Source organism: Canis lupus, chromosome 17 (assembly GCF_011100685.1).
Source record: "Canis lupus familiaris isolate Mischka breed German Shepherd chromosome 17, alternate assembly UU_Cfam_GSD_1.0, whole genome shotgun sequence".
In the NCBI taxonomy this organism is placed as follows: Eukaryota; Metazoa; Chordata; class Mammalia; order Carnivora; family Canidae; genus Canis; species Canis lupus.
In genome coordinates, this window is record NC_049238.1 from 965,648 (window position 1) to 984,050 (window position 18,403).

The window sequence follows — 18,403 nt, forward strand, 5'->3', positions numbered from 1 at the left end:
CTGCTCTGGCGTCGTCCTCCCCTGAGACGGGGAAGATGCACCGGATTGTCCCAGTTGTAGAGACAAAAAGGTCAGGTTTCATAAAAAGCCAAGCAACTAGTCCAGGCTACCTAGTTCAGACCAACTAGTCCAGACTGCAACTAGTCCAGGCTACCTAGTTCAGACTACTCCAGACTAAAACTAGTCCAGCTTACCTAGCACAGACCAACTAGTCCAGGCCAACCAGTCCAGACCAACTAGTCCAGGCTACCTAGTTTAGACTATTCCAGACTAAAACAAGTCCAGGGTACCTAGTTCAGACTAACCAGTCCAGACTAAAACTAGTCTAGGCCAACTAGTCCAGACTAAAACTAGTGCAGACTACCTAGTTCAGATTAACTAGCCCAGACTAAAACTAGTCCAGGCCAACCAGTCCAGACCCAACTAGTCCAGGCTACCTAGTTTAGACTATTCCAGACTAAAACAAGTCCAGGATACTTAGTTCAGACTAACTAGTCCAGACTAAAACTAGTCTAGGCCAACTAGTCCAGACTAAAACAAGTTCAGACTACCTAGTTCAGACTAACTAGTTTTGACAAAAACTAGTCCAGGCCAACTAGTCCAGACTAAAATTGGTCCGGGCTATGTAGTCCGGGCTAACTAGTCCACACTAAAACTAGTACAAGCCAACTAGTCTAGACTAAAACTAGTCCAGGCTACCTAGTTCAGGCTAACTAGTCCAGACTAAAACTGATCAGGCTAACTAGTCCAGGCTATCTAGTCCAGCCTAACTAGTCTACACTAAAACTAGTCCTCACTAATTAGTCCATGCTAACTAGTCCAGACTACCCGGTTTGTAAGTGGCCGAACCAGGATGTGGATCAATCTGTGTGACCGTGGAGCCTGTTCTCCATCCCAACACAAGGAGTTTCATTTATTGTATCAGGAATAGAGCCGTTGACCCAATCAGCGCTTTACATGTAAAGAACATTGGAAATAAATAACCTTCATCCTTCGATTGTAACATCGGCTGCTGGAAGGGCCGATGAGCCCCCGTGTCGCGTTTTCTCAGGCCAGGACATCAGACGCGGGTCGTTCACGTTCTCCACGTCCAAGGTCATTCACTGAGCTGGTCTGGTCCACAGCCGACCAGTGAGCCGCCCAGAAAGCTGCAGTGCATCCCAGGGTCGTCGGCTCTCCGTCCCTTCCTGCCAGTGGCAGGGGCACCTCCGGCCTCTCATCCCCACCCGGGGGGACTGGCCTCTCTTGCTGCTCCCTCCTCTCCTGCCTGCTCTCCGTGGGCACAGAGGGGTCATGGCAGCCCTGCCACCCGAGGGTCCCCAGAGGGACCAGCCCCACAGGGTCTGCGGACCCCCGGGGCCCCCAAGAGCCAGCTGCTGTGCCCGGGGGTTGGCGGCGGAGACACTTTGCCTGACCCGTGGGACGGCCCCAAACCTTCCTCGGTCTTCAGTTGTCTCAGGGCCAAAGCACATGTTTCGGAGGACAATGAAGCCACGTTCTTTTCCCCTGGCCCTGGGTGCTGGCCTAAACCTGAGATGCTTGCTGAGGCCAGTGGGTCCTGCCCCCACGAGCTCCAGCTCAGCCCGTCTGGGTGGAGTCCGGAGGCGGGTCCTCATCGAGGGGCTCGTCAGCGCCTCTGCTCACCAGCAGCGTTGACGGGATCGTTCCTCTCGTTGGAAGGCGGGTTGGAGGCCTGCCTGTGTGCACAGCGGCTGGGAGGCTGAGTCCTCACGTTCACAAGTCACAGGCCCTCCTTGGGGCTCGCACACAGGAACGGTTTCGGGCACGTGGAAACCTGTTTCCGGGGTTTCCGACGGTCAGCGCTTCTCCACTGGCCGCACCGCACCCACTGCCCTGCCCCTGCTGCCGCTGTGTGCGGCTGACGGGACGCTCCGTGCATTTTGCCCGCATGGCAAAGTCTCCGCAGGGCAGGACGTGGGTACCAGAGAAGCCAGCAGAGCAGGGTCACTGCGGACAGGACGGTCTCTCCCGGCTCCTGGCCTGGCTCCCAGAAGCGGTCATTCCTCCCCAGGGGCGTGAGGAAGCATCACCAGAAAGCCATAATTCTGATGAACCAAGAATCCGATGGCTTTGGGGTCTAGACTGAGTCCTCCTTGGTGCTTACTCTCCAACCTGAAGGCTGTCCGGGGGAAGCTATTTGGAAATCCAGGTGTGCGTGTGTGTGGGAGCAATGGGAGGGGCCGAGGCCAGGCCCGGCAGATCGGCTTCTAGGCTCAGCCTACGGTGAAGTTGCTCCGCAGGTTCAGGAAAGTTGCTCAGCGCCTGACCCCCGTTTCCAGGCTTGTGGAAGGAGGGTCCTGACGCCCAGCTCTGCCCCACCCCCATGGAAGTCCCGTGAGGCCAGCACATCCTACTGTTGCTTTTAAAATAAGGACACTGGAATTCAGCAGTCTGGTCGACTTGCTAGAAGCCACGCAGCGAGGAAGGGGGAAGGGTCTGAAATGCTAACCCCCTGACCCGAGTCCTGCGCCCCTTTTTGCGCGTCTCTTGGCTTGGCCACCTCGCCACCTGGCCCGAGGGTGCACCTGCCTTGGTGACCTGGTGCTGGATATAGGAAGCATCTGCAGGAACGCATGCTATGTGTCCAGAGAACCGGGTTTAGGCGAAGGGCCAGCATAGGACATTCCCCTTCTGCATCTGAAGGCTTCTGTTCACGCCGAGACTGTCATTCCTGCCAGCAGGAAGCTAACGTCCGGACCTCCTTGAAGCCAACTTAAAGGTCACGCCCGACACATAGAAATGGGAGGAATCGAAATGGCTTTTGTGTGAGATGCGGTGCTTGTGGAAACAACAGCTGTGCACACGGCGCGTAGGACAGGTGGCCAGCCAGGGTGACGTGGGCACCGCCGCGCACCACCCGAACTCTCGGGGGGCTCAAACATCAAGATATGAGCTGGTGTAGCAGGGGCCTGAGAAGTCGGGGCTCGGGGTGGCTTGGCTCTAGGGATGCGGGAAAGAGCAGGGCGCGTTGCTCAACGCCGCCGGCACTGCTCTGACCCACACGGTGCGCACTGAATAAAAGATGCCTCTGTTTCTATTATGTTCTCATCTTAAAACACATGTCATCCAAAAAAGGCAAGAGAACTGAAGCAGGAATTCAAGATAGTTTGAAAAGGAAAGAAACGACAGAGAATAGGACGATCAAAATATGCCAGTTGGGAAATGGTTTCGTGCTGGAAGGTGGGGAGGCGAGGGTGGGAGCCGTCGCCGGGGACCGGGCGCCGCGCGTGATGGGCTGACGGACACTTTCAGTGGGTGATTGCAAGCCTGATTTGCAAGTCTGATATAAGTATTTTAAAATTGTACCATATTAGACGAGAGGGGAGAGAGAGAGAGAGAGACATATTAGGAAAATGGAATCCTTTTATCTTTGAAATATTTTGATCTTGGTTGTTGGAGTTTCCCATATGAGAAGTTGTCTTTCATTCATTCAGTGTTGGAACTGGGTCAGAGTTTCGCTGCTGATTGGGTTTGTCTGTCTGCTTCACGCCTCCCCCTCCCGTTAGGCTGGCCTCCTTCTGGCGGGAGCCCCGGGTGACCCGCCAGGCTCACCCCGATGCCTGCCACCCTCTGGCCTCAGACCTTGTTCCTCATTAATAAATGCTCACATTGATTTTTCTGGCCACCAGGTGCTATTCTGAGCACTTGGCAAACACAAGCTCATTAATCCTCGTAATGAACCTGCAGGGGGATGTGGCGTCGCCCCACTTTGCTGATGGACCCAGAGAGGGGAGCGCCCGCACAAGGGGACTCAGTGTTGGGTGGCCCGGCTGGGGTCCGGGGCCAGGAAGCCTGGCGGTCAGCGCTGCTGCACCTGCTCTCTGCTCCTGTGGCAGGAGTGAGCCACGGAAGCCTCCCCACCCTCCAGACATTGGAGGAGGCCAAGTCCTGAGGCTTCCTCACCTGCACAGGTTTTTTTTTTTAGAGAGATTAACCACCTCTAGGTCTTTGAGGGGGCTCTGTTAACGTATCTGAAACATCCTGACTGCATTAGAAATTTTTTTTCTAAAGAATACGAATAGATTCCAAATACCTGCAATGAAACATTAACCCCCAAATTCAAGGATTTCTACTAGCCTACATGACTCATGCCATTTGATGTCCCTGGGGAATTAAAAGCCAGAGACAGGCATCCTTCAATGGCAGGAACCGTCGTGACATGAAAGGGGGAGAAACAGAGCTAACTCCAGGGAGAGGGCAAAGCTTCCTGCTGCTGCAGGTCTGTTCTGATGTAGGGAAGTGCGATGGAGCCAAGTCCCTCTCCCTCGGCGAGGCCAGGATGAATCACAGGGATGAAGGGTTGGATGAGGAGCCCTCGGAGGCCCCGGGGAGAGGGCGAGTCTGGCGCGGTCCCGGGGGTGGGGGGGCAGGCAAGGGGCAGGGAGCGACCTGACCCCTGCCCAGCGGGTCTCGGGGCGCCCGGACCGCACACACGGGGGCCTTGCTCAGTCGGGAAAACTAAGCTGAGGATATCACACATTGCATTTTAAACAAGCAAAGGCAGAAAATCCAACACGTAGAAATACCTACTTCCTTGGGAGCTGAGACCGTGTGAAGAGCGAGTCCTGGGGGCCGCGTGGTGCAGGAAGCCCTGACTGAACAGCCTGAAGCCGTCCACCCTCTGCAGTCTCGCTCTGTCTGGGGCACAGGGGCGGGATGGCCTGTGACGAGGAGGGTGTCGGGGACACCGCATGTGCTCTGGGGACGCAGAGAAGCGACCAGCTGCCCGACAGAGGGGGAGGGTGGGCCGGCCTCTCAGGGGTCCCTGGAGAGAGACCCGGGCCCTGCATGACCGCACGTGCCTCCTTTCCTTCCACGAATGGCCCCGGGGTCTTGAAAACACGTAAAATCCAGGTATTGCTCCAAGAAGAGTTTAAAAGGTGCTTAAGTGGATGTAAGTCGATGTAAGTGGACGTAGCAGGACAGTGGGCCGGTGCTGCTCCCGAGGCTCGGCCGTCAGGTGCGGCCGCGGAGCCATGTGCTCCCTCTGTCCTGCGCTCGTGCATCAGATGGTCCTGAGTAGGGGGTGCGGCGTGTGTCGGGTGGAGCGAGGCCCGCGCTAGGCCGCCTGCACCTGCCGCTGTGTTTGCGCCTCCGTGCCGCACAACCACGTCGCGGGCCGGTACCCGGACGGTGGTGTCGCCCACTGACGCTGCGCCTGGGCCGCTTCTCCGTCCCCACGATAGGTTGGTGCCGCCTCCTTCCCACCTGGGGCTGGGGACTGTCCAAACTGCTCCTTCCAGGCCAGCTCGCCCACCGCCTCCCTTCCCAAGGGGGGGACTGGACCCCGCAGGTCAATGCTGACCCCCCAACAGCCTCCTTCAGACTCGGGGGCTCCCGACAGGGTCGTGTCATGCAAGCAATGAGTCTGACTCATCCATGGAATCATGTACGCAGATGCCACAGGCTGGGGACCCAGGTCACATGCTTGAGGAGCATCCGGTCTCATCATCACGACGGCGGCAACCAGAGACGCACAGTGGGCGGTGGGGAGGGTCGCTGTGGGAGGACCCCACGGAGCGGCCCAAAGCCTGGGGCAGTGCTGACCTTGGCCGCCGCAGGCCCTTGCAGAGGGCAGGAAGGTCCTCCCCAGGGACTGTGCCTGTGCCACAGCGTCGGCTGGTTTTTGTACCATGACCTGTGGGTGTATTTTTAAATGATTATTTTAGGAATTAGGAAATATGCAATTTCCATCCCTGGAGCCCTGGGGGCAAGAGTCTGCAGATCCATGAAGGTAGCCTTTGCTTCCCGTAAGAGGTAAGACCAGGGCTCTTCCCCGTGGAGACAGGGCTCCGAGTGCCCCTCCCGGGGGCCAGGCAGCTGGCAGCACTCGCGGGGAGCCGGGTGGACGCCTCCTGCCCGGGACTCCTTATGGAGAGACGCTCCTTTTAACTGTTTCTTGACCTTCTAGCAATGCGTCCCGAGGCCGGCCTGAGGCGTCCGAGGATTCCGTCCAGGAAAGGGACGCAGGCCCGACCGCGGTGTCCCGCCTCTGTGGTGACGCCCTACAGAGCACACATCGCTGGGATCCTGTCTCGATCCCCATGGCCTTATGCTGTCTTCGCAGGTCAGGGGTACGGTTGTGATTTTTGAGGTTCAGGGCAAGTACCTGTCGGTGAGGGTTGCAGGGGCTGCCGCAGTGGATGCTTTGCAGGCTTTCCCCAAGGGCAGGGATGCTCTGCGCCAGCGTCGGGGCCACGTCTCACAGCGGCGCTCACTTCCGGGAGGCAAGAAGGGCATCGGGGCCCGTCGTGCTGACCGTTGGAGCAGGTGCACGCCCGGACGCTGGGCTGCGGCCCCTTTGCAGGCGGGCTGAGCAGGGCAGTCCTTTTTCTTCATCCGCACTCGCTCCTGGAGGCCGATGCGGCCTAGAGGCTTCCATGCTGTCTCTCTGTGGAGGAGCTCCGGCCCTGCCTCCCCCTCGCCCCACGGACACGCGACTCTGCACACCCTGCATGGACGCCGGGTGGGCAGCTCAGACACGCTTCCCACCGGGCACGCCCGACTGTCCCCTGAGACTCGTCCCCCGTTTTAGGAGAGGGCAGCCCCCGGGCGCCTTTGGGCGGGTCTCTCGCCCAGGCTCACGCCCTTGGTCCATGTCCTGTTCCTCCCGCGAAGCCGGCTGCCCTGCTGCCGAGACACCAGGGATCTGGCTGTTCTCGTCCCCTCCATGCTCTTGACAGGGACTGTTGCATTATCTCCAGCCTAGGCCGCCATCGGGACCTCCCGCCTGCCCCCTGCTGCTGGGGCCATGCTGCAAGTGGTCCCCACATGCCAGCTGCAGTGACTGGAAGCATGTGTCAGACCCCGTCAGGAGGGACCCAGAGTCCTGCGGGGTCCCTTGTGCCCTCATAGGGTCTGACCCCTGCAGCTGCTCAGCCTCCTCCTCTGCTTGTGCCCTGCCCCCCTGCCCCCCAGCGTCCCTCTAAGTGTGCGGGGGCTGTGTTCCCCCTGTTGCCCCGGGGGCCAGCCATGGAGGGGCACCGGGACTTGGTTTGGGGCCATGTGCGGGAGACCAGAGCTGTGGTCCACGCAGCAGGGGCTTACATGCAAATCACGGCGAACAGCAGAGCACCTTTGCCTGTTGCCATTTTTTAAAGCTTAGAGAAGAGTCCCTGCGTTACCATCTACAAAATAGAGTGCATGCACGTGGCCTGTGTCGTCAGGCTTTACAAGCACTTTCCCTCTTTGATCCACCTACGGCGGTGGTGGACCTGTGAGGGGTCTGCCCAGGTTCCAGCCCCAGGGCGACAGCACCCTGGTGGGGCCTGCATGCTTCCGAGGCCTGGGTTCCCAGGGCCGGGGTCATTGTGGTTCCTTTCTTCTTGTGGGACGGAAGCTGCACAAAGGCCTCCCACCCCAGCAGCACCGTGCAGCTGTTAAGATAAGAGTATCCAACCCACATGTCAAGCAAACATCAGGCTTCAAGATCCCAGGTAGACTGTGGTTCATACGAGCAGTGGAGACCAGGAGGACACGTACCTATTTCTTTTCTTTCCTCTTTCAGGTTTGGGGGCTCATAGTTAGGAAATTCTCTGTCTTGTTAAGAGCACACTTCTCCCCTCTTAGATAAAAGGGCACCCACGTTCCAGTAGGAGGGTGATTTCATGCGTCCCCTGTATTTTTATCTTAATGGAATGAAAGTATGTCATAGGGCAGCCCCGGTGGTGCAGCGGTTTAGCACTGCCTGCAGCCTGGGTCTTGATTCTGGAGACCCGGGATCGAGTCCCACATTGGGCTCCCTGCTTCTCCCTCTGCCTGTGTCTCTGCCTCTCTCGCTCTGTGTCTCTCATGAATAAATAAAATAAAATCTTAAAAAAAAAAAAGAAAGTATGTCATAAATACCACCAGTATGTGACCACAGAGGGAGACGATGGGGAGTACACACCGTGGGAGTGGGAGACAGGCATCCCCACACCCATGCGGGGACCCGGCAGGAAGGGCGAATGTCCAGGGCCCATGCCCCCAGGTACCCGGGCATGAGAGCAGAGGTGGGGGCCCTCTGTCGGCCTGGACAGTGAAGATTGGCTGGAACAAGTCACCTATTTGTGTCCTGGATCGCGGCAAGTGCATTATAGCAACGTCTTCAGAAAGCAGACACTGACGATAATTGGAGCCAGGCAAGGGCCGAGGCTCACCTCCGCGTGGCGAGCTCTCCTCTATAGGCAGGCTCATTAACGGCATAAGCAAAGTTGAAAGAGAAATATTTAAGATACTAATGGCAAACAGGCTTCTAACAACTTTAAAGCCCCAAGTATTAATAATGCATGTGCTAATTATAAGCCAGGTTTATTTAGTCCCTAAAGAAGGTGGCCTAAGGACCTCTCTTTGATAACACCTGCTTAATCAAATTTGAGTTTCTGTACAAGTTTGAAAGTAATAAAGTTGAATATATTTTTAAAATAACCATGACAGACTTTCTCCTGACTGAGAATGAATGTTACTCTAATGATCCCCAGCAGTGGGGTCTGTGCAGCTTGCAGGTCCTACTCCATTCTGGAAATAGGTACCCTGCGAAATTTATGTCGTGTTTAGCCTTAATCAATCTACACATGGCATTAGATTCCAAAAAAAGAGGTCAGTAGGTAAATATAAAAAGATCGCCCTACTTGTCTATGGCTTAAAAATGAAACAAGAATGTTGAGTAACCAGATGCTAAAAAAAAAAAAGAAAAAGCTTTTTAGTTGTAGGAATAAGATATTCCTGAGTGTTTATTAGGATAAAGGATAAAGTAAAAAATATATATAAAGGACAATATAAACGGAGCTGGGAGTTGTATGCGGCGCTGTCCGAGAGGGACATCCACTTGGCCCCCACGACCGTCCAGTTAGAACGAGCACAGGGAGCGCCCCAGGAGCCCATTTCCCGGCCGCAGGGGTGCGGGGGGCTGCGGCTGCCGAGCTGGACGGCACGGGTCTCGCGTGTTTCCGCTGCCCCAGCGAGTTCTGCTGCACGGCCCCGTGACACTCATTCCGTGAGGCCAAATTACACTTCCATTTTGATTATTAGAAACTATTTGCATGGAATGTTTTTTTTTCTCTGCCCTAAAAAAATCAGATAAGCCTGGGATTTCTCCTGTCTTGACACGGTTCCCATATTCACGGACCCTCTTTGAAGGCAGACCGTGTGTCTCTGTTCCCTAACTGCGGTAGAGAAGCCCCTGTAGAGCCTGGAGACGACACAGACCACGACACGGATTTCACTTGCACCAGGCACTTGGCTCCTCCTGTGAAACCACAACAGAAGAACACGAGGGACGAGATGTGATTTCCCACGAACTGTCGCTCCTGGAAGATCACAGGCCACATTTTGGAATAAAGGCTCGGACAGGTGAGGTTGCGAGCGGTTCCGCTCCCTGGTCCACCTCGAGGCCCCGCCAGCCCTTCAGAGCCTGTCTTCCCAAGCAGGAGGGAAACCACAGAGAATGGTTCTGTCTCCTGAAATTGCCAGGAAAAAAAAAAAAAAAAAAAAAAGCCCTCCCAAATCCCTGTCAATAATTTCCCGAAGGGAACATCTACTTTATTTCCAATTTTGTTCATTTTGCTCTAGGGAACTATAAATTAGTGAACTGTTTGCTGAAATAAAACCTCAAATTTACAATTAAAGGCTGATGTAACCCAGTCTTTCCCAGCCAGAGGTTTTCCCCGAAGAAGCTGGCTTCTCGCGCAGCTCAGGGTCTGGGGGTCGGTGCCGATGTGGGGCTCCCGATGCGGGGGGGAGTCCTCACTCTGAATCTCCCCCGGGGAGCCAGGGATGAGAAGAAAATGGAGCCAAATTCCCAATAATTACAAGAGGCCAAATTTAACCAGATATAACATACGATGAAGACTCAGAGGGTTCAGTGTGCTTCGTGAAAGGAAATACGTCCAGGTTCGAACCCGGCCTCGCCACGCAGACGACGACAGACACAGACACTCACAACATATGCATGTGAGCACATTGTAACATATATTACACACACACATATTTGCAAATATATTTTAAATACCTTTAAAACTGCAATGTTAAGAATTGCAAGGAGAATATTGTTTTTCTCTGTTCATATGCACCAAATACGCTGCGTATTTTATAAAGAGCAGTAATTCTAATCCGGAGTAAAAAAAAATAGATTTTTTTCAAAGGATAATTTTTGAATAATTCGTATTTTATCGTTGATTAGATGACAAATTACTCTTTGTTCAGAAATAAGCAGAAAGCTCATGCTTTCTGAGGTCTGATTAAATGTTTCATCATTCCAAGATGGGGGAATGAATGCTAAGAAAAATTTCATAGGGAACCTCTTCCTAGGCCTCATTCTGGATTTAAAGATACCCACCCTCCCCCGCCCCCCACCCCCGGTTTGTGACAACAAAAGGCATAAAACCCTCAAAGTCAGTTTGTGATGACCTCGCACATTAGGGTCCCCACCCCGGGAAGGATGCAGGGGTTCCGACTCTGGTCAAGCACAGCACAGCCGCGAAGCCACAACACAGCGAGCGTAGCCGGGAGGACCGCAGACCAGGCCGGTGGCCGGTGAGCCACACAGCAAGCCCCCCGGTCGCTGGCGAGGAGCGGGCTTTGCTGCCCACAGTTACCCCCGTTGCCTGAGCCGGGCCTCCAAGCAAGCCCGTGGCCCCGAGACCCCGAGACCCCGAAACCCCGCCTGCTGGCCCCGTGCCCTCCCTGCTGCCCCCGCCCCGACCGCCTGTGTCTCCCCTTTGCTCCCCGTCCTCCCGATGCTCTGGATGGAACGCTTTCTCTGTTCTTTTTGGTCTGTGTTAAAAGATACCCTGAGTTCCTTGAGGACAGACGCCGAGGACAAGCAACAAGCGACTGAACGAACTAGCGGGGCTTGTGGTTCCCCGGAGATGTCACAGTTCGAGCTTCCATCCAGAGTCCTAGGGGGTGTCTGGGTGGCCCCGTCCGTGGCCGCGGGTGAGCACCGAGTGTGGGCACAGACCGGCATGGGGCGACGGGCTGCAGAATACACACACAGCTCGGCCAGCGAGGAAGGGGCGCGCACATGCGGGGTCCGAGGGGCTCCCCAGACCTCCTGACCAGCGTGACCGCGGCACCGTTTCCTGTTTGAGTTCAAGGGCGGGTGAAGTCCTCCAAAGCTAGAGGCTTGCTGAGTTGGGGTGAATGAAAGTCCTTATTTCTGGGACATCATAAAAAGCCACGGATACAAAGTCATTGAGGAAGCGTCTGATTCACGGGTACGTCCTCCTCTGAGCTCTGGTTAATATTTCCATAAACTCCGACATGATAGATAGGGCCACGGGGTTCTTGTGTGTGGATGTTACTGAACATCTACTCTGTGTCTGCTCCTGGGACTGTCCCATTTCAGGGACCGGGACCCCGAGGCCCAGAAGGCTTTACCGTGCTCCCCACTGAAGGGACAGACTCGGCTCTTTAGTGTATTTTGCACAAGGAACTTAGAAAAACAGGGTGTCTAGGTTGTTAAACCTCACCCCACACTTCCCTTGGATGCCGTCAGCCTGATTTTTTACTCTGAATTTTTCTGTAACGTGCACCAAACCCGAAAGACGCTGAGACGTAAACGGACCAAGCGCAGACCACCCGCCCTGTGAGTCACCTGGCGCTGGGGAGCCCCACGTGTGCTTCTGGAACGCACGGATCACGTTATCAAGTGGGTGGGACGCCGAAGGTTTCTTTTGCTTTTGCTCCCAGTTGGTTTGCGTGTGGACACAGTGAGGTGAAGTTGCTAACATGTGACCCCAAGTCTGAACACCAGAGACGCCCACTTAATCATGTGGGTGTAATGCTGACCACCAGGAGGAGGGGCTCACAGCAGGGGCTGAGCTAGAGCGGCCGAAGCTGAGGACGCGGCCAGCGAGGCCCACCCTGCAGTGCTGATGGTGGCGGCGTCAGGGCTCCAGAGACAGAGGGAAGCAAAGGCCTTTCTGGTCTGGTGACCCTTCCCCGGATGGGAGTCTCCATGAGCCGGGACCTGAGGAGCACAGCTTCCTGGACCTGTCATTTGTGTGTGTGGTCGTCTTTGTGTTCACCCATGTGTGTGGTCACCACGTGTGTTCATCCGTGTGCATGTTCATCATGTGTGTTCACCTCTGTGTTTATCCATGTGTGTTCATCCGTGTGCATGTCCATCCATGTGTTTGTTCATCCATGTGTGCTCACCATGTGTGTTCATCCATGTGCATTCATCTGTGTGCACATCTATGTGGGTATCCATCCCTATGTGTGTTTATCCATATGTCCATCCATGGGTGTGTTCATCCAGGTGTTCATCCATGCATGTGTTCATCCATGTACATGTTCATCCAAATGTGTCTTCACCTGTGTGTTTATCTGTGTGCATGTTCATCTATGTCCGTTCATCTATGTGTTCATCCCTGTGTGTAAATCCATGTGGATGTTCGTCCGTGTGTTTGTTCACCCATGTGTGTGCTCACCATGTGTGTTCATCTGTGTGCACATCTATGTGGGTATCCATCCCTACGTGTGTTTATCCATGTGCCCATCTGTGGGTGTGTTCATCCGTGTGTTCATCCATGCATGTGTTCATCCGTGTGCATGTTCATCCAAATGTGTGTTCACTTATGTGTTTATCCGTGTGCATGTTCATCCATGGCCGTTCATCTGTGTGTGTTCATCCCTCTGTGTGTATACCCATGTGTGTTCACCCATGTGCATGTTCAATCTGTGTGTTCATCCGTGTGCATGTCCATCTGTGTGCATGTCCATCCATGTGTGCTCACCATGTGTGTTCATCTGTGTGCATTCATCTGTGTGCACATCCATGTGGGAATCCATTCCTATGTGTGTTTATCCATGTGTCCATCCGTGGGTGTGTTCATCCGTGTGTGTTGTGTGCTTGTATGTGACTGGAGTCATCCTCAAACACTCATTTTAGAAGTCTTGCTTTACTGTGCTTACCTATGTTTCTTATATTTCACTTATTTTAAATCAGTCCTACTTATTACAATAAAATAAAAAATCCATGTGCAACAGGATGTATTTCTTAGGATATTTTAAAAACATGCTACGGAGCGGGCCTCATGAACCTTCTATGGTTGTTGCAGCCTATGTGCTGAGGTAGGCTCCCCAGGGGACCTGGGGGACACACGACATGCCCCCGGGTAGCGGTGCCCAGCTGGTGGCCAAGCAGCCCTGGGTGTTCTGTGTGTAGATGGTGCGTCCGGGGGGCACTGGGAGGGGAGAGCGGCCGTGTGTCTGGCTGTGGCGGCCCAGCACCTTCCAGCCTCCATCACCGAGGCTCAGCCCCCGGCCACCATCTGGGCAGGTGCTGTGGCGAGGGGAGAAGGCGTCCGTCCGAGAGTGTCACTGCCCCCGCACAGCCTGTGGGTCCACGCTGAGCCACCTAACCACCCATCCCGCGGCGTCCACACCCAGAAAATAGCCTGACCCTGCCTGCGCTTCTCCCCGAGGAGGCGGCGCGTGCAGAGGCCCCTTGTAAACTGTCACTTGCCCTCTGAGTGGGACACCCCGGCTCTTCAGGGCGCCCCGCTGGGTGTAGGGGGGCTCCTGCCCCCCGCCCCTGCCCCCGCCGGCCACACGCATCCCAGCTCCCGCTCTGCGTTCCCAGCCGCCGGGACTATGCACAACAAAATGAATTTGAGAACCGAAACGAGGGGTCCTGGGAGCATTCTTTGAAGGGGAAGACGGCATGCGTCGTGCCTGCCCCCAGTGCGGAGGGCCACAGCCCCGCCACCCTTCCCGACACCCAGAAGCGGGGCTCACTCAGCGGTGGCCGCCCCTCCAGATAAGGACACGGCCCCCCCGCTAAAGGAGCCGGGCCCGAGTCGAGGGCAGCGCTAATTCACCAAGTCCTGTGGATTTACTATTGTAAAGTGTGAAGGCGAAAGATTAGAGAAATGAGGATTATGTCTAAGAGCTGGTGTGCAGTGAAAGTGGGTGAACTTCCTGCTTGGTGAACAATGGGAGCTGCCAGATGAGCCGGCTCCGTGAGATCCTGGTAAATAATCCTCCTACTGCCTACAAAAATAAGCCCTAGCAAATTCCAGAAACAAGGAGCTTTTAGAGCAAAGTCATATTGAGGCCCAAGGTCAAAATTTTTAATTCTTGATTTAAATAAATGTAGCCAAGTTGAAAAAAAGAGTGTTGGGGCACATGTCACTAAAGGCCATCTGTGTCTCGGGTGAAAGTGCCCAGGACAGATGCCCGAGGCTCCAGGGTCCATAGGAGAGCCCTCCAAGGGGCAGGGAGCCAACACGTAGGGCCCCCGCCCGTGGTAACGACACCCAGGTTCAAACACCAAGAAGTAAAGGTGGAGCCATCCTCTACTCCTCCACTCGGAGCTCACTGGAGGCAGGAACCGGGCTGCGTGAGATAAAGATCCGAATAATAAAGAGGTATCTAAATTTGGCCAACCAAAGTATAAATGGAAGCCAATTTGGGGGCCTGTTTTTAGAGCTAATTGCCTCTGATTGAAATCGGTTTTGATTTGGCTTAAATTGGAGCCTCAGATGGCTAAAGCACCTACATCATGCCCGTGTCTACAGCGATGTCTGGAGGCAGGAGCGCTCCTGGCAGGAGGACGCGGTTTCTCAAAAAAAAAAGAGGATGGCAACCCTTTGAAGTGACTTGCAAGCTCTTTCCCGTTGCTCCTTTCAGGTCATCTTAGCAAACGGAATTTTTAGAGAAGAAACCTCCCCCTTCAGAATCAGAGCTCTTGTTGGGCAGACAGTCTTCCCAAAAGACCATTTAAAACTGAGCGGCGCTCTCCGCCCCTCCCCCAACCCGCAGGGCTCTGGCCCCAGGGCCTCAGTGGGTGTCACGCTCGGACCCGCAGGGCGCGGGGGAGGAAGGTTCACAGGACATGCGTGTGACACACAGCACATCAACCCGAAACGGTCTGCTCGCCGCACCAGCTTTCCTGGCCTGCCTGCTGCTTCCCCCTGAGCCCCTGAACTGTGTAGTCTACACCACATGGGCCAGGGACCAAGGAACGCGGTAGCTCCGGAGTTTGAATGGTATTCACGTACACACTGAATTTTAATACATTTTCAGCTTACATATTGTACATAGTTAGGCATAAAATTATCCACTTCTTTTTAAGAACATCCCAAATGTGTTGCCCTGGGTAAGATCAGAGTAAAATGTTATCTCAGGAAGTTTAAGAGGTTTGAGGATCCAAGACCAAGACTTTATCCGACACAACTCATCTATCCATGATCAAGAACGTCCTGTTAATGGCCCACTATAAAAATCCAGTGTTAAATGTGACAAGAGGAATATTTCCAGGAAATTCCACAATAGAGAACTTTTTTGGAGGTTACCGGGACCCCCCATCTAATATGTCCTTATGAAGAAGCCGAAATTGTTCACCTACAATGAATAGTGTGATTTCACTCTGTCACATGAGCGGCTGCTGCAGCAGGGATTGCCCAAACCTCGAGAAGCATCTACTGAGAAGGGCACACGTGGGACTATTCTAGAGAAAGCAGCTGTAGATCTTTATGGGATCAACCTATGCTCCCATGCAGGAAAAACCACCTAAAAGGCCTTCGTGACTCTGATTAAAAGTAACAACAAATAGAGAGTTCTCATCAATTAAGAGGTTAAAGGGAAAAAAAAATGTTGTAATCTATGGTTTCCTCCGTTCAGAAGGACTCATCATCAAGTAAAAAGCAGTCATTTAAATATTAGACTTTTTAATAGCAGACGTTTAATTGGAACCTGTAGCTTCACCAATAAAAAGGGACCATTTCGGAAAATTGGTCAAGTTTAGATTTCTCAGAAAGGATCAATCAAAACGGGATTTACTTGTTGCAAAGACAAGTTTACAAATGAGTATGGCTTTTAGATCAACCACGATTAGGAAAAGGCCACCCCTCTTCGAAGGCAAGTTCTCCCATCCAGGAAGAGGCAGGATGGAGAGAATGGACCACTCCAGCACTGCCCTGGAGGACGCGAAGGCCAACCACCTCCCGCTGAAGATGTGGATGGTGAGGACCATCACACCATCTTCCAAGATGATGAAAGAAGAGAAGAAGAAAGTGCTGGAACCGGAGAAGTGGCAGCTCTGCTTGGAACTTCGAGTCAACACCAACTTCTAAGCCCAAAGTCAAGGGATGAACACCAGCAACAGCTAGACCCCTCAGAAAACTACTCTGGTCTCTGAGGGTGTTGAGATGCTAACCAGTTAGAAGCAGTCCTAGATACCAGTTGCACAAAGGCTACGTCTTGGTTACGGCTGGCCTGCTGGAACTGGATATATGCCAAACTTTTGCAAAGTGTTCCTCATCAAGAAATTCAAAGGAAAGTTGCCATGGTCTGATGTGTTGGCCACGTCCCAAGTGCAGTTAATCACATTTGATCGTGAGGGAAGTATGGGTTTAAGCCATGAAAAAAGATGTCTTAACAAAGTGGGTTGAGTTGTTCTTGCTAAGTCTGTCCGCTTTGAGGTTCTAAAAGCTATTTGTCCATTAGGCACTGCGTGGATGACACTACAGACTTTAAGTAAGAGGATGCCCTCCGGGTGTTTACACGCCATGAAGAAAACGCCAAGAGTCTTGTGATGGAAGGGCTAGTTCAGGAGGTCACTGAACATGAGCAGGTGATCTATGGCACTAGGGCCTTGGACAGGGATCCTGTAAAAAATGACATGATGTGAAACAGAGCCCTAGACTCCGAGACAGCCCTGGTCTATCGCAGCGGGATGGGATGTGGGGTGGAATCCTTGGGAAGGGAATCAAACAGGGTCTTGAAGGAGCATTTTTCCTACATTGGTAATAAAGCAGTTTCCAAACAAAATCGGAAGCCAAGCAAGTTGGACATGATGATATTTATAAAATGTCAGGAATTTAAAAAAATCATTACTTGGGGCTCTTGGTTCTCATTATGTCATGAAACGTCTTTCAGGTGTCGCCCTTCTTCCCTGACATGCACCCTACACCTCCTCGGACTAGAGCACCGAAGGCTTTCAGGCGCCTTCTAGGGCTGGTACTGACTCCTTCCAAAACCTACATGGGAGCTGCATGTGGTTCTGTATGTACAAAGAAGAGAAACCTTAGTCTGGTGCTATAAATGTGAGTGATCAGATTTATACTTAAAATACAAAGTTATAGGCATGGGGAGGAGGGGAGCCAGTGGCTGGAGGGAGGTGTGTCTGAGTGCCGGGCAGTGCCTGGTGTGCCCACGAGTGCGGCAGTAATCGTGACCTAGTCTTTGCAACTACGACCACGGCATACATAGGGAGGTAGCTATTATCGTGGTGAGGTTTTTCCTTTTTTTTTTTTTTTATTACTAGTGCTATTTAAATGCCCATATTTTAAATACTTATGTTAATTACTGACTTCTAAAAAAAAATAAATTTTTCACTGTTTAGGTTACAGTCGCTTCCTAAGTCTGAGGACCTTTGTCCAACTCCCCTCCCATGTGTGTGCATATCAGGACGGAAACTACTTATGCCTTAGAAAATCCAGGATAGAGAAGCTATGGCATGAAAGCACTAGAGACAAATGAGAGGGAAGAGGCGGAGAGACTGTCCAGAAAGGTGACCAACGTCCCGAGGACCCGGTCGTGTGTGCTGTGGAGGCGCTGCGTGCACAGGTGCTTTGTTTTTTGTTTTTTGTTTTTTTTTTTTAAAGACACTTTTGTTTACATATGACACATCCGTTTTGTGACTACTAGGTGAACAGAGTCTTAAAAGAACGATTTTCATGAAATCTTACTTGAGTTCTTGTGAGCTGGTGGCCAGCATGCTTCGAATGCTTTTGTCGGCGAGGGGGCAGCCCGATAGACTGTAAGACAGGCCAGAAGAGTCAGGTGAGTAGCCGCTCCCGCCAGCTGACGCTCCCGGACAAACACAACATAAAATTGAAACTAAAAAGTTTAATGCAGAAAAGCGATGGGGCAAGTGCTGTATATTGAATTTTTTTGTTTTTTTTTTCATTTTGTTTTGTTTTATTTTGTTTTTTTTTGTATGATTTTCTTCTTGGAAGAAAATGTGTCTGTTAATAAACAGTTTTTGTAGGATAATATAAAAGAATTTGCGCTCCTCGGCTTAAATGTTTGTGAAAAGTGTTCCGAATCGAGTCAGTCTGCCTGCATCTAAAGGACACCGTACGACACGCCAGGGAGCGTGCTTTCGTGGGTCAACATATAGCACTTAGAGGGTTGACACGTAATTCGACGTTTGCACTTTGACAGCATTGTTGAGGTAAGCTGAAAACAATAAATTGAAAAGACAAAATCCACCATGAGAAAAATGAAGTCACACCTTCTATGTGAGGCGTAATTACCAGTCACATGACCACTCCCATCACACCTTGGTGTTGGACATCTGCCACCAAACAAAAACAAGAACAGCCAAAATAGTAAGTATGTTTAAAAAAAAAAAAAAGACTTTAAGAACGTTTCATTGTTTCCAGTTTAG

At 52.7% G+C, this 18,403-nt stretch overlaps 1 protein-coding gene across 15 annotated transcripts in view; it reads right to left on the bottom strand.

Moving 5' to 3' along the window:
- MYT1L (myelin transcription factor 1 like) overlaps positions 1-18,403 on the bottom strand; it is a 404,563-nt gene that overhangs the window by 44,110 nt on the left and 342,050 nt on the right. For 11 of the 15 annotated variants that reach the window (XM_038560664.1, XM_038560665.1, XM_038560668.1 and 8 more), the window contains 2 exons: positions 18,248-18,310; positions 17,700-17,768 (listed from right to left, as the gene is read on the bottom strand). In XM_038560664.1, the coding sequence (XP_038416592.1) occupies positions 17,700-17,768; positions 18,248-18,310 (132 nt within the window). The remainder of the gene's footprint in view (positions 1-17,699; positions 17,769-18,247; positions 18,311-18,403) is intronic. The other 4 variants (XM_038560669.1, XM_038560671.1, XM_038560672.1 and 1 more) reach the window with 1 other exon arrangement.